Source organism: Herpailurus yagouaroundi, unplaced genomic scaffold, assembly GCF_014898765.1.
Source record: "Herpailurus yagouaroundi ecotype Mexico unplaced genomic scaffold, PumYag 159, whole genome shotgun sequence".
Lineage (NCBI taxonomy): Eukaryota > Metazoa > Chordata > Mammalia > Carnivora > Felidae > Herpailurus > Herpailurus yagouaroundi.
The window spans coordinates 5,617,579-5,630,995 of NW_024412400.1; the positions used below are offsets into that span (position 1 = coordinate 5,617,579).

A 13,417-nucleotide genomic window follows, 5' to 3' on the forward strand; every position below is an offset into this window, starting at 1 on the left:
CTCGAACTCACGGACCGCGAGATCGTGACCTGGATGAAGTCGGACGCTCAACCGACTGCGCCACCCAGGCGCCCCTAATTCCTTTTTTATAAGAAAATTTTTTTTAATGTCTATTTATTTTTGAGAAACAGACAGACCATGGGTGAGGAGGGGCAGAGAGAGGGAGACACAGAATCCGAAGCAGGCTCCAGGCTCTGAGCTGTCAGCACAGAGCCTGATGTGGGGCTCAAACCCAACTGAGCCACCCAGGCGCCCCTAATGTTTAATTCCTATTTACCCGAGCAGATCTCCCGGCTCTGGTGTTCTGTGGAATCACTTTGGAAGACTGCTTTGTCTAAAATTCTCCCTTCCACCCCTCTGTCTTTCAATGCTGTACCTGTGACAGCTCTAACTCCTAGGGAGGAAAGAAATATTTCAAGGAAGAAAATCACTTTATCTAAGAGGTGAATTGTTGACTAGTAATTTGCAAGGTCCTCGGGACTTACTGTGCACGGCTTCCGTAAACGATGTGGTCCAGGAGCAGAGGATGTGAATTCTGCCCAGGATTGAAGGACACTCTTTTCGCAGAGTTGGTAAAACGCAAGGCCCACTGACTTCCTCATTATCAGCCAACTGAAGCTTGTGATGCCTTGTGCCTGGTTGGCCATTTAAGTAGGACTCTCAGGAGGGTACTGATAAGTACCTTTGGTCATCGCTTCCATCTTAACCAATTTTTTTTTTTTTTTCATTCCTTAGGTTTATATTTTTAGAGCTGATCGAAGATCGGGCACCTTGATTAAGATTTTTCAGGCATCAGGTAAAAAGGTGAGGCTCTTGGTCCTAGCGTCGTCTTTTTGCTTGTGAGATGTCATCATGTGGGGAATCCGTTCACTTTCTAGAAAAGTGGTGGAAGGCCCTATCCACGCCCTAAGTCAGTATGGTGGCTCCACGTGCACTTGCCTTTATGGCCTCGGCACCGTGTGTAACCTGCAGATTGTGGAATTCGTGCTTGTTGCAGGAGACAGGCAGCAAGGTGAGCTTGTACACGACCAAGTTACGTCACAGAGTTTTAAAAGGGTTTTCGTAGTCTAGACAGACATCAGAACTACTACTCGCTCTGTCTCTGCCTTTTTCTACCTCTCTGCCCCTTCATCCGCCTGTCTCTTCTATGCCTACACGCTCCACACCCCAGAGAGCTCAGACGCAGTTGACTCTGAAGTGGCATGTGGAGCTGAACACATCTGTCACCCAGTTTTCAGGATCCACCTGTGTCTCTGCACCTGCTGCCTCCGACCCCCCACTCCCAACCACCGCCTGCTGCCTGTGCCCAGGGCAGGCCCAGTTAATGCCGGTCATCCTGGCGTCATTAACAGCCCAGAACTGTGCCCCCCTCCTTCTCAAAAACCTCCCGGTGCAGATGACAACTTACCTGGTCACCCATCTGTGACTGGTCACGGTCAGGTTTGTGGCCACAGATTTCAGAGTGGGCGGTGGGAGAGGTAAACATTTGAGAAGCCCCTTGTGCACACATCCCGAGGACTTTATGACGTGGGGTCCCAGGGCAGACCGGCCTTCGTGTCTGCTTGGATGTCCTGATGACGTGTTGGGGCTCCCCGGGAGGGGACTGAAGGGCTCCATGGCCGTGTCACCTGTCATTTTCGTGAGGGCTCTTCTTGCCCTCACTTTCACCACTCTGGCTTTAGGGCCTTCCCTTTCTGCCTCTCACTCTCCTTCCCACTTCTCTGGTCTCTGCCTTGATCCCCACCGTCCACTTCCTGATTTTGAAAAATGCCATTACTCTCTTTATATGTCCTATTCTGCTTCTTTGCCAGAAGAAACCAGGAATTCTAGTCTGACTTCTCCGTTATTTCAGAGGGAAAGGACGTGACCGCAGGCTTTCAAGGGATGTCTGTAGCTCTTTACCCCTGTGTCCAGAGTCACACACACGGGGGAGGGTTCCGACTCAGTCCACCACTGGTTCACTTCTGCTTTTGTTCGTCCAGAATTCGGTCAGGCAACCCTATCTCTTGACCTCATCGTAAGAAAAAAAAATACCCCCAGATTCCGGTTTTTATTGGTTGACATCCTTCGTATAGTGCTCCTAAGAAATCACCAATATGTGCTCAATCCAGGTGTTAATTTAGACACATGTCTGCACATTTCCAGACTGCTGGGAGAGCTCTGATCAAGGAACACCTACCCCAAAGCATACCACTGCCATATAGGAGTTTTACTGAGTTAACGGGGTATCTGGAGTGTTTGTATGTCAAAACTTAGGAAAAGTCACGTACAGGGATTTCTGATTGAACATTGACGAAGATGCCAAGTTAAATAGCCCATTGGAATGAGACTAACCGTTCCCCTGGGGCTCAACCAGGGCGAACAGCCAGGTCCTCCGGGCCTTTCTAGCTTGTTTATTTGTTTGTTTGTTTGTTTTACTAAAGTCCAGATAGAGTGATTGGCAAAGCCACGGAATTGGAGCCGGCCGCTTGGTCTCTGCCTGACTCTGAGTTCTCCCCACACCCTTCTCCTTGGGGAATAGCTGGTCACAGGGTGGGGTGGGTTGAGCACAAGTGGGCCTCAGCGTGTGACTGGGGAAGGGCCCCTGTCCCAGGGTTCACCGCAGGAAGTAGACCGGGGTGCCTTCCACTGCTCACACTCCCCGGGGCGGCCGCAGCACACCCCAACACTGAAAGAGAATGCTTGTTCCCATCAGCAGAGCTGGAGCCCTTTTATTTGAAAACATTTATTTTAAAAGAATGGCTTTTTTTTTTTTTTTTTTTCCTTTCCAACAGAGGTTGCAAACCGGCAGCCTTTGGAAAGAATGCAGCCTATAAATTCTTTTGTTGGGCCTGCCGGTATGTTTGTTTGTTCTTTTTTTATTGTGAACTTGTTGCCCGCGTTCTAAAAGTAGGCACTTCAAATGACATTGTAGACCTTTGGCTTCTCTTGAAAAACGCGAAGGTCGGCCTTCTCGGGGTCAGCCTCCCTCGTGGGGGCAGTGGACTTCGGCTGGGTGGGAGCGGCCTCCTTAGCTGGTTCCAAGCCCGGTGTCCCTTGTCACCCGTCAGCCTACTTGCGGTGTTACTGGTTCTTACACCTGTTACGACACCTTCCTGGATCCCATTGGCATTTGGGTTTGAGGCCCCTGATTTACAGGAATAGGTATTGGATTCAGCTACGATCCAAGACTGGCCAGTGTAACCCGTGTTCCCTTATCCATTAAGTAGTTTTGTGAGTTGTACCTTTTTCTGCCACTGGAGTTCACGCCTTCCTGGTTAGCTTTAGCTCCGTGCCGGCCTGGGAGAGGGGAACCTAGTTCCCCGTGCAGCATTTATTTTCACGCTTGCCTTGTGTTATGAAATTTCATATTCCCACTCGGTTGGCCCTGTCACGTGTCTGTTATACGAGGCGCTCTTACTATGGTTGTAACCCGTTTTGCAACCTCAGCTTGCACTTTTAAGACCCATACCTTGTTCTCCCCGCACCGGTCCGCTTGTTTTCCGCTTGGTAGGGCTCCCCGCGGAGGGGGGACTCCGAGCCGGTTAGCTTCGCGGTCACGCGGACGGGGGCCCGGCCCCGCTACCGGCAGCCGGGGAAGTCAGGCGCTTCCCCACTTCCCCGGGGCCATCACGGCCTGTGAGGCGCTTGGGAGCGAGTGTTTCTAAAGCAGCGGGCTGGAGGAAAGCGAGGGCCTCCTGTGTGAGGGCAGACACTGAACGCTTTGTTGCGACTCAACTTGGTTGCAGATGGGCTCTTACTTCGGCTCCTCCCTATGCGCAGTTGACCTGAACGCGGACGGCCTCTCTGACCTGCTGGTGGGGGCCCCCATGTTCTCTGAGATCAGGGACGAGGGGCAGGTCACTGTCTACATCAACAGAGGAAATGTGAGTACAGTGCTGGGTGCCAGGTGGACGGGTGTGGGAGAGGGACACGTGTCCAGCGAGGAGTGACTGAACAGCCCGCCGGGCTGGGCGCTGGGCCCCGTTACCCAGGGGAGGAGAAAAGACCTGCCTCCTGCCGTCAGAGAACCCAGCGTTCCATTAATGGAAAGCTATACGCAGCGTGATTACTGCAGATGCGCGGGGACTGAGAAAAACGGTGAGGTCTGATGTCTGTTGTTTGATGTTTCTTTTTAATGTTTATTTATTTTGAGAGAGAGAGAGAGAGAGAGAGAGCGTTTGTGCGCGTGAGCGGGGGAGGGGCAGAGGGAGGGAGAGAGAGAATCCCAAGCAGTCTCACAATTTCACAAACCAAAGTCATGACCTGAGCCGAAGTCACGAGTGGGCTGCTTAACCAGCTGAGCCACCCAGGCACCCTGTTATTTGATTTTGAGTGTCGACCCTGTACCTGAAACCGTTCCTCCTGTTTTCTAGAAATGATTTCTGTGTAACATACGCATGGGGTCAGGGGTCCCCGTTTTTCAGGTGAAGCAGCCGAGGCCCAGAGAAGTCAAGCCCACTGCCCCCCACCACACGACTGGAAGCGGTGGGCTGGGACTTGCACCTGGGCCAGCTGGCTCCCTGGCAGTATGTAGACACGTGCCCAGGGGGGCAGAGAGGCCTCCTGGAGGGACACAGTGGCTGGGCAGACTCTTAAAGAAGAGGAAGCAGTCAGGCACACAGGCAGGGGTGGGCTGGAGCTCGGCAAGCAGGTTGAGGCATGGGGCGGCAGGCCCCCTTAGTGCAGCATCGGGGGTCGGGTGGGGGCCAGTGCAGTGGCCAAGGGCTGTGATCCCTGTGTCCCTGATTCCGCAGATCCTTGAAAGGGGTGTGAAGGTGTCAGAAAGGTGCCTCTGCCCCTCTGCCGCTGAGTGGAGGGTTGGGGGGACAGGGACGGGGAGGAGGGGGAGCAGTGCACCCGTGGAGGCAGGAGACCAATGAGAGAGCAGAGTCTCTTCAGCATCTAGAATTAAGAATGTTCAACAAGAGAGTGAAATGCATCAATTTTGTGACCAGCAGCCTTTGAGCAAACGTGAGAAAATGCTTATGGGCTAATGAGTGAAAAGAGCGATAAAGACTGCCTGTACAAACAACCTTGAAAAATACGCAGGGGCACCTGGGTGGCTCCATCGGGTAAGCAGCCCACTCTTGATTGCGGCTCAGGTCATGATCTCGTGGTTCGTGGATTCAAGCCCCACACTGGGCTCTGTGCTCACAGGTGCTGAGCCTGCTTGGGATCCTCTGTCTCCCTCTGTCTCTGCCCCTCCCTCACTTGTATACACGCAAGCTCTCTTTCTCTCTCTCTCAAAAAACAAAAACCAACCCCCCCCCCCCCACCAAAATGTTAAAAGTACGCAAAATACATAGAGGACGTTAACAACAGATCTTTGTAGGTGGTGGGGCTTGGGTAGATTTCTAGCTTTCATTTTATCCAAGGAGCAAGAATGTAATACTTTCATAGTAAAAAAAAAAAAAAAATCGGTAAAAATGTACTTTTGAGCAGGGACCCAGATGCTCATTATCCCAATCGGGTAACTAATCCAGTCGGAGGGGGCTGTGGTATTGAACTGTAGGCGGGCAGGTGTCAGAAAGAAAGGACAGCCTTTTGAACAGGAGCCAGCGAGCGTTAGAGCCTTGGGCTATCTTGGATGCTTGCAGACCCTTTGAGAAAGCGAATCGAAAACCTGGGAGCCGAGATAACTTCCTGGCACCTGTGGCCGTGAGGCTTGGCACCTACGTCCCCATTGACGTTCTAAGGGAGAGGGACAGGCACGTGTGGGGAGAGGTGAGGTGGTCATGATACAGGTGAGACCATCCGCAGTTTTTTAGCGGCTGCCCAGCCACGTTTGCAAGAGGATGAAACATTTGTGTAGGTATTAACTTGTCAGGCAGTAAGGTGAGCAGCACAGCAGCCAGCTGGAGAGTGTCTACACGAGGAATCTTGGAGCAGGAGAATGCCCCCCGACACGCGGCACCCCATACGTTCCACCCCCCCAACCAGTGTATCCTAAATGCCCGGTGGTTGCGCTGAGCACCGAGATATTCTTCGACCTGTTGGGCCTCTCCCTGTTTGATGAGTGATTACGAAGCAGCACAGAGGAGTGGAAAACACGATGGCTTTGGAGTCCGATGGAACCTGGATCTGGGCTTTTCCCCTTACTAGCCTGTGCGATGTGGAAAAGGAGCTCAAAACGGGTGGCTCAGTTTCCTCATCGGTAAAGTGGGGAGAGTCAGAAGGTGTGATGTGAAGCCAGATACTCCCTGGGCTGGCTTGAGGGTGTGCAGTGGGTCCAGAGTACCTCTGCCCTGGGGCAGGTTTCAAAGTTCTTCCGCCTCAAGATATCAGATTGCGTGTTAATACTCTGATACTGACACGTCAGTGATTTGGAGGCAGAGCGTGTGTCCTCAGGTGGCTTTTGTCGCCACCGGGCACCGTTGACTCCCTCCCTCTGTCGGTGGGTGTTCGCTCAGGAAATCCAAATCTGAGCCACACGTGCTGATGGGCCCGGCTGTGTGCACCCCCCACCCCCTGACCAAGACCTACTGGGTGTTGGATTTTCTGAATCATGACGGTCAAGATGACTAACACACGCACCTTGCAAAGCAGCTCTGTAAACTTGCACCGAAAGGCGCAGGAGACAAAAAGTAGAGATGCGCTTGCCCGTGTCAAACAACTTTGGGGAGGAAAGGTAAGGGCAGCTAGAGGATGCCGTAGGGACAGGTGTGTAGGTAGGCAGGCAGGTTTATAGAGTGTCAGGACAAGGGGGAGGTGGAGTCATCGGCCAACATGACCGTCTCCTTCCCTCTAAAAGGCATCAGGCTGTGGGAGACCCTCTAGCTGCACAGGTGAAAGGGACTCCTTTTGCCACGAGGAGAGAGAAGTTTGGGTGCCCGTGATTATGCCCGGGTGTTTCCCACTGATGGGAGTGCTTTGGGGGTGGCGTTTGAAGCTCTGGTTTTATTGTGTTTTTTCTTTGTTTTGGTTCTGTTTTTGTTTGTGTTTTCCATTTTGTCCTCCGTCCTGTTTCCCAGGGAGCCCTCGAGGAGCAGCTGGCCCTCAGCGGCGATGGCACCTACAACGCACACTTCGGGGAGAGCATCGCCAGCCTGGGCGACCTTGATGACGATGGCTTCCCGGGTCAGTGAGCTCACACCTGCCCTCTGGCTTCGCCCCAGCAAGGCGTGCTCCTGGGCCCACCTGCCCCTCTTGGGAGGCCCCTATGGGGAGGGGGTGCCCTTTGGAGAAGATGGTCTCCGTGCGGACACTCGGGGCTGGGCTCTGAGCCCACCGTGCTTTGGCTTGTTGCAGACAAGTTTGAACGCGCGCCCTCCTGCCACCAACCTTTCTTGTGTCCGAGGCTCTGCCATGTTGCTGAGCGAGGAGGGAGTTAGACCTTCTGAGCCCCGAGAGCGACAGCGAGGGGACAGATTTGAATGTGTCCGTGCCGGGAGGGTCGGGCTGTGTGTACTGATGTCCACTCTGTCTGGACTGCGGATTCCTTCACGGTCTCGTGGCTTCTCTCTCTGGTCTGTCCGGTGCCTCTGCTTACTGTGTATGCGGTAGGCAGACGTCGGGACGTGGGGGAGCCACCTCGCTAGGGGGACGCTGAGGCAGAAGTGGGGGGGCAGCTCTTGCCTCAGGCCAGACAACCAGGCTCCTTTGATACCCCTCATGCCCCGGCCAGAGAGGACCTCGGCTTGAGGTCCTGTGGGCGCGTGCCCCTCACCCTTGACCTTGTGCTTCTGCAAACACATGAGTTTTGTTAGAAGCAAAGGGAAGAAAGTCAGGAAGATCTAGGCTTTGTTCCAGGGGTTGTCAGTTTGTGAGGGTAACGTTGATTTTTTTTTCTTTTTTTTGGGGGGAAGTGAATGCCATTTTGTGCAAGTCCCTTCTCCAGGAACAGTTGGCTCTCTCAGTTATGCAATAACCATAGTCTATGGAAGTCCCCTGTCTGACAGAAATTTGGGTGGGTGGTTTATATTTGCATTTTTTTTTTTTTTTTTTTTATTGGATGGGTCCATGATTTTTTTTATGAAAGGATGAGGTCAGAACTTTTCTGGAACTAAACCCTTCTCAGTTTTGATGATTTTCTTCCTACTTTTTTTTTTTTTTTTTCCTGCTGAGCACCTGTGGGTCTACTTTAATGTCTGAGCAACCAACAACCAAGAAATTTCTGGTACAGAGGGACCCACGTGAGGGCAGGAATGAGGAAAACTGTCCTTACAGTATTCCACGTGGCTTTCTAACCCATAGCTGTTTTTCTTCCCTCAGATGTGGCCATTGGTGCACCCAAGGAGGATGACTTCTCGGGGGCCGTCTATATCTATCACGGCGACGCTAGTGGGATCGTCCCTCAGTACTCAATGGTAATTGCTGTGAGAATAACATGCTAACTGTTCATACCTTCATCTGACAAACACATAGGGAACCTGTAGTCCATACCACACCCCGGGGTACAGAGGAAAACACAACACGGTTCCTACCTGCAACCTTCTCACCCTCCAGTGAAAGAGAGGAACAATTGGTATTGCTTATGAAAACTTAAAAACCTGTTCAGAGACTCCCGAGTTTGCTCACATTCGGGGATGCATTCTGCCTGTGTGAAGGATTACATCCAAATTCTTACCCCCAGTTAGAGTTATTTATTGAAGATGAGGAAGAGGCTTGCTGTTTTTTCGTGACTCCTTTATCAACCGTCGGTGCAAGCCAAAGGAATATGCTGTAAAATACAAACTTTTTAAAAGTTTATTTATTTTTGAGAGAGACAGAGACAGCATGATCGGGGTAGGGGCAGAGAGAGAGAGACAGAGAGACAGAGAGAGAGAATCCCAAGCAGGCTCCGCACCATCAGCTCAGAGCCTGATTTGGAGCTCAAACTCACAAAATCGCGAGATCATGACCTGAACCGAATGAAACCAAGAGTCGGACACTTATCCGACTGAGCCACCCAGGCATCCCCAAAATAGAAATTTTTTTAATGTTTATTTATTTTTGAGAGAGAGAGAGAGAGAGAGAGAGAGAGAGAGAGAGAGACAGAGGGTGAGTGGGGGAGGGGCAGAGAGAGGGAGACACAGAATCTGAAGCAGGCTCCAGGCTCTGAGCTGTCAGCAGAGCCTGACGCGGGGCTCGAACCCATGAACCGTGAGATCATGACCTGAGCCGAAGTTGGACACTTAACCAACTGAGCCACCTAGGCACCCTGAATTGTAAAATATAATGTAGAGAGACAGTGGTCCACAGAAGAGGGGGCTTGAAAGCTTTCACGGGGCTGATGGTTGTAACGGCACTGAAATGAGCTGGTCAAAGCTCTGGCCTTGGGCGCCAGACTTGGGAATGTGGAAGTGGTTTGAGTTCTGGTTTTTTGCCATATCAGCTGGGTGTTCAATCTTGCTGATGGTGTTAAGCCCAGCCCATGGGAAAAAAGGAAGTCACTCTTTGGACAGAAGCATCGTCAGGGTATTTGTGGATGTCTGTGTCTAGAGTTGGCACAGGCCTGTGTTATTCTCCCAGGGAGTGGGTCAGTGACAGAAAGGGACTGAGCACAAGTCGAGAAATTTCCCATCAGCAAATATTGATCTATTGAGCGCTTTTTATGTGCTCACCGCTTCCTACTCCTGCTTCTATTTCCCATCATGAAGAAGCTTGCCTCGTATCTTGATTATTGCTAAGGAAACAGAACTTTTAACGGAGTCACGTTCTCATAAAATGTTCTACAAGTGAGGTGTTAGTAAAGCGTCAAAGCCTGTTCATGCACTAAAGTACATGAAGGTAAGAAAGAGACTTCACAAGTTGATTTTAAGAGGCAGTGCCCAAGTGTAAGTTCAGTCCATGCACTCATGATTGCTCTTCTTTTTTTAAAAAAAAATTTTTTTTTTCAACATTTATTTATTTTTGGGACAGAGAGAGACAGAGCATGAACGGGGGAGGGGCAGAGAGAGAGGGAGACACAGAATCGGAAACAGGCTCCAGGCTCTGAGCCATCAGCCCAGAGCCCGACGCGGGGCTCGAACTCCCGGACCGCGAGATCGTGACCTGGCTGAAGTCGGACGCTTAACCGACTGCGCCACCCAGGCGCCCCCATGATTGCTCTTCTTGCAGGAGATACAAGTGAGCTGATTAAGGGTTGAGGGTTGATTCATCGCCAGCTTCCAGCACCCTCTCTGCTGGGGCCGGCCCAGCTCGGTGGCTCCCATAGCAGCAGACACGGAGCGCAGAGAGGAGGGACCACTCTGCCCTATTCTTTTCTTTAGTCCTTGTCATAGTCCCATGAGATGGTATCTTTATTTTCCACCTTTTCTTTATGAGGGGTCCAGCCCAGGGAGGTGACTTTGCTTGTCCAGGGTCTCCGGCTAGTAAATGGCAGTGTGGCCACTGAAACTTTGCCAGTCTGACTCCCAAACCTTTTATTGTAACCATACCTTCAACTCCACATTGGAGGAAGGAACACTCAGGGAAGCTCACTTGGAAAACTTAGAAGTAAGGAAACTTACTTTGCTTGTGAGGCATGCATACTCCAAGGGGCATGGGTTTACCCGGACCACCGTCTTTTCACTAGAAATGATGGCAATCAGTGGTGGCAATAAGCTCATAGGTGACTCAGCCAATGTGGCAGGAGGAAGAGAGCTTTGGGCACAGGTTGGCGGCCACGTCTGTGTGGTGCGGGCTGCTGTAGTCTGAGGTAGGGACCCTCTTCCCGGTGTGACGAGCAGAAAGTCATCCAGGGAACCGTGTCCTCGGGCAGTTGCCGGGGTCACTTTCCACGCATCCTCCTGGAAGCTTGTTCCTGGACCTTGGAAGCAAATCATAGGGAGAGGCAACCTGTCAGAGACCCCTGCTTCCCTCCTCCAGTGTTTTGTTTTGTTGCTGGGTGGAATCCCTACAGAGAACTGAAGTACAGACTTTGTGGTTAGCGTGGAGTGCCTTCAGTCGGAAGCAGGGATCAGCAAGCAGCTGGACCCATCCTGCCTTTGTCAGCAGGCTGGCAGGCTCGTTAGCTTTGACAAAGAGAAGTGGTTTGGGGCACTTTAAAAAAAAAAAAAAAGGAAAGATACAACTCTGCTTATGCTTTTGTAAGCCGCTAATATGTATATGATAAGGTCACTGATTTAAAAGGAAAAAAAAAATCCTTTAATGACAGATTCTTCAGGGCTGGGGTCCAGACAGAGCAGGCATTGTGCTGGTGAACCAGAGGAAGAAATCAGAAACAGCTCTGGGCAAAGGAGTTGCTTTTCTTTGGCCCAGACTGGTATTATTTCTGCCGGGTAAATTGTGAGATCAGGGCTGCAGTTTGTCCGCGTTACTCTTTAACTCATTCCTCTTTCTTGAGTTCACCATGAAAAGTGTTGATTTTAAGATCCTTGCGTGCCTTTCTCCATTTGAGAGTCCCCTGGGCATGTCATGGCGGCCCGTGTGATCTTTCTCCTGCTAGTAAGGACACTGCACGTAAACCTGGTCAAGCGGAGGTTTTCCAAGGCTCCTGGTTTTCATTTAGGGTTATTAGCACTGAGCAGACTTATCTTCCTGGCTTTATGGCATAATGGCCTGCAGATGTCTGTGGGATAACTTAAGCCTGCATCGCCACCCCCAGATGGACCACCCCTTCACTCTTCCCCCTCGTCCCAGCCACAACATAGCTTAGAAGGGGAGACCCGGGACCAGCCGCTGCTAGCCTGCCTGGGCTGCGGAGCTGAGATGGTGGCCTTCAAAAAGTGGCTTGGGAGAAAGAGACACACATACATGTTTGTTTAGACAGAGTCATGTGGGATGAGGAACTCTGCCTGTTAGCAAGAAACATTTCTTCAGTGTGTGCTATGCTGTTGTGATTCGTACGTTGATGCTCACGTATTTTCTGTTGGATGGCTTAACTGAAGATGGCAAGTGGAGGGTTATTTGCAGCGATGGGCTCCCGGGAGGGGTCGGGGAAGGTCCCTGGCGTCTCCGTCTGTGGATCCTATGGAAACTCCCTCTCCCCACTCTCATGACTTCTCCGCAGGATGACTCAATAAGGAAAAAGGATATGGAAAGAGAGTCCTTAGAGAGCCCCTGGATATCTGTAAACCTGGTTCTGATAGGGATTTTGCTGCATGGCATGAAAACAAAGCATTTTTCTTATCATCCACAATGAGGGCCCTGGGAGGTTAGCCTCCCAAAAGAGACCGTACAAACAAAGGGAAGAAGGAACACACCAGATCCCAGGGGATGGGACTTTTCTGATTCAGGAAGTGTGATATCTTTTGAGGAACTGTGCCACCCAAACAAATGAAGGGGTTTGGTTGTGTCGTAAAGGGTCCTGAACCAGTGCAGTCCTGTGTGAACATAAGTTGAACATAAGTTGAGTTAAGTTTACTCATCATTAAGCTGAGTAACAGTACAGTTGCCCCTTGGCGGTAGAGCTGTGAACTCCACAGGGCCGCCTTTTAGGGAGGAGGGTGGCTTCCTCTGCTGTTTTGGATTTCCCACCATTTGTGGTAGGAAGGTTCAGGGCCATGGAGCTCCAGATTTACTAGCTAGAACTGTTTCATCCTGTCTGTGAGGCTCAGGAGCCCGTAGATCTTCTGGTTAACTTGACTGAGTGGCGGTTTCCCCGTGGCCATCTTTTCCAGCTAGATGCACCAGTGGCCTGTCCACTTAGGGAAAGACTAACATGAGCAGAGGGGTGTTCCATGTTTGGTACATATTTGGGTAGAGAGATCTAAGGAAAACATGTTCTTAGAACTCCAGCCAGCTTGGGGCGCCTGGCTGGCTCATTTGGTTAAGCATCCGGCTTTGGCTTAGGTCACGATCTCATGGTTTGTGAGTCTGAGCCCCACGTCGGGCTCTGTGCTGACAGCTTGGAGCCTGGGGCCTGCTTCCGTCTCTGTGTCTCCCTCTCTCTCTGTCCCTCCCCCGCTTGTGCTCTGCCTCTCTCTCAAAAATAAATAAATATTTAAAGAAAAAAAAAAAACTTCAGCCAGCTCTACCTGTGTGGAAACAAAACAGAACCTCTGTTGGAAATGGAAGTAAACATCCGTTTCGAACTTCATTTGGCAGGTGAAAACATTACACACCAGTCTAGGTGGAGTTTTCATTAACACTGAGCTTGGAAACATTTTTAAACAATGACATGTGACAAAGGCAAGTAATAATACAGGAGTGTGTGGTCTTCAACTGCACGCTAAGAACTCCGTGATCAAATTAGGACTACGGTTTTCTGTTTCCACAGTTTGAGGACCAAGTGTCCTACAGAAGCTGCACAGAACAGTCCTGGGTTCTTATTTATGACTGTGCTCCTGTCCGGCGACTCAATTTCCCTGTTATCTGTTTCAGAAACTGTCGGGGCAGAAGATAAGTCCGGTTCTGGGGATGTTTGGTCAGTCCATATCAGGAGGCATTGATATGGATGGAAATGGCTATCCTGGTAAGCTGTTTTTCTTTAAAGGCAAATGAGATAAACGAGCATAAATGCTTGAGGTAGAGTCATTTCCAGTCTGGTAAGCAGTGGCCACATCTATTTAGA

The 13,417-nt window shown here is 50.9% G+C and overlaps 1 protein-coding gene across 5 annotated transcripts in view; it reads left to right on the top strand.

Annotated features, from left to right (window-relative positions):
- Positions 1 to 13,417, top strand: part of ITGA9 (integrin subunit alpha 9) — a 343,812-nt gene that overhangs the window by 37,605 nt on the left and 292,790 nt on the right. For all 5 annotated transcript variants that reach the window (XM_040479772.1, XM_040479774.1, XM_040479773.1 and 2 more), the window contains exons 7-11: positions 736 to 804; positions 3,729 to 3,866; positions 6,954 to 7,059; positions 8,194 to 8,288; positions 13,228 to 13,318. In XM_040479772.1, coding sequence (XP_040335706.1) covers positions 736 to 804; positions 3,729 to 3,866; positions 6,954 to 7,059; positions 8,194 to 8,288; positions 13,228 to 13,318 — 499 coding nt within the window. The remainder of the gene's footprint in view (positions 1 to 735; positions 805 to 3,728; positions 3,867 to 6,953; positions 7,060 to 8,193; positions 8,289 to 13,227; positions 13,319 to 13,417) is intronic.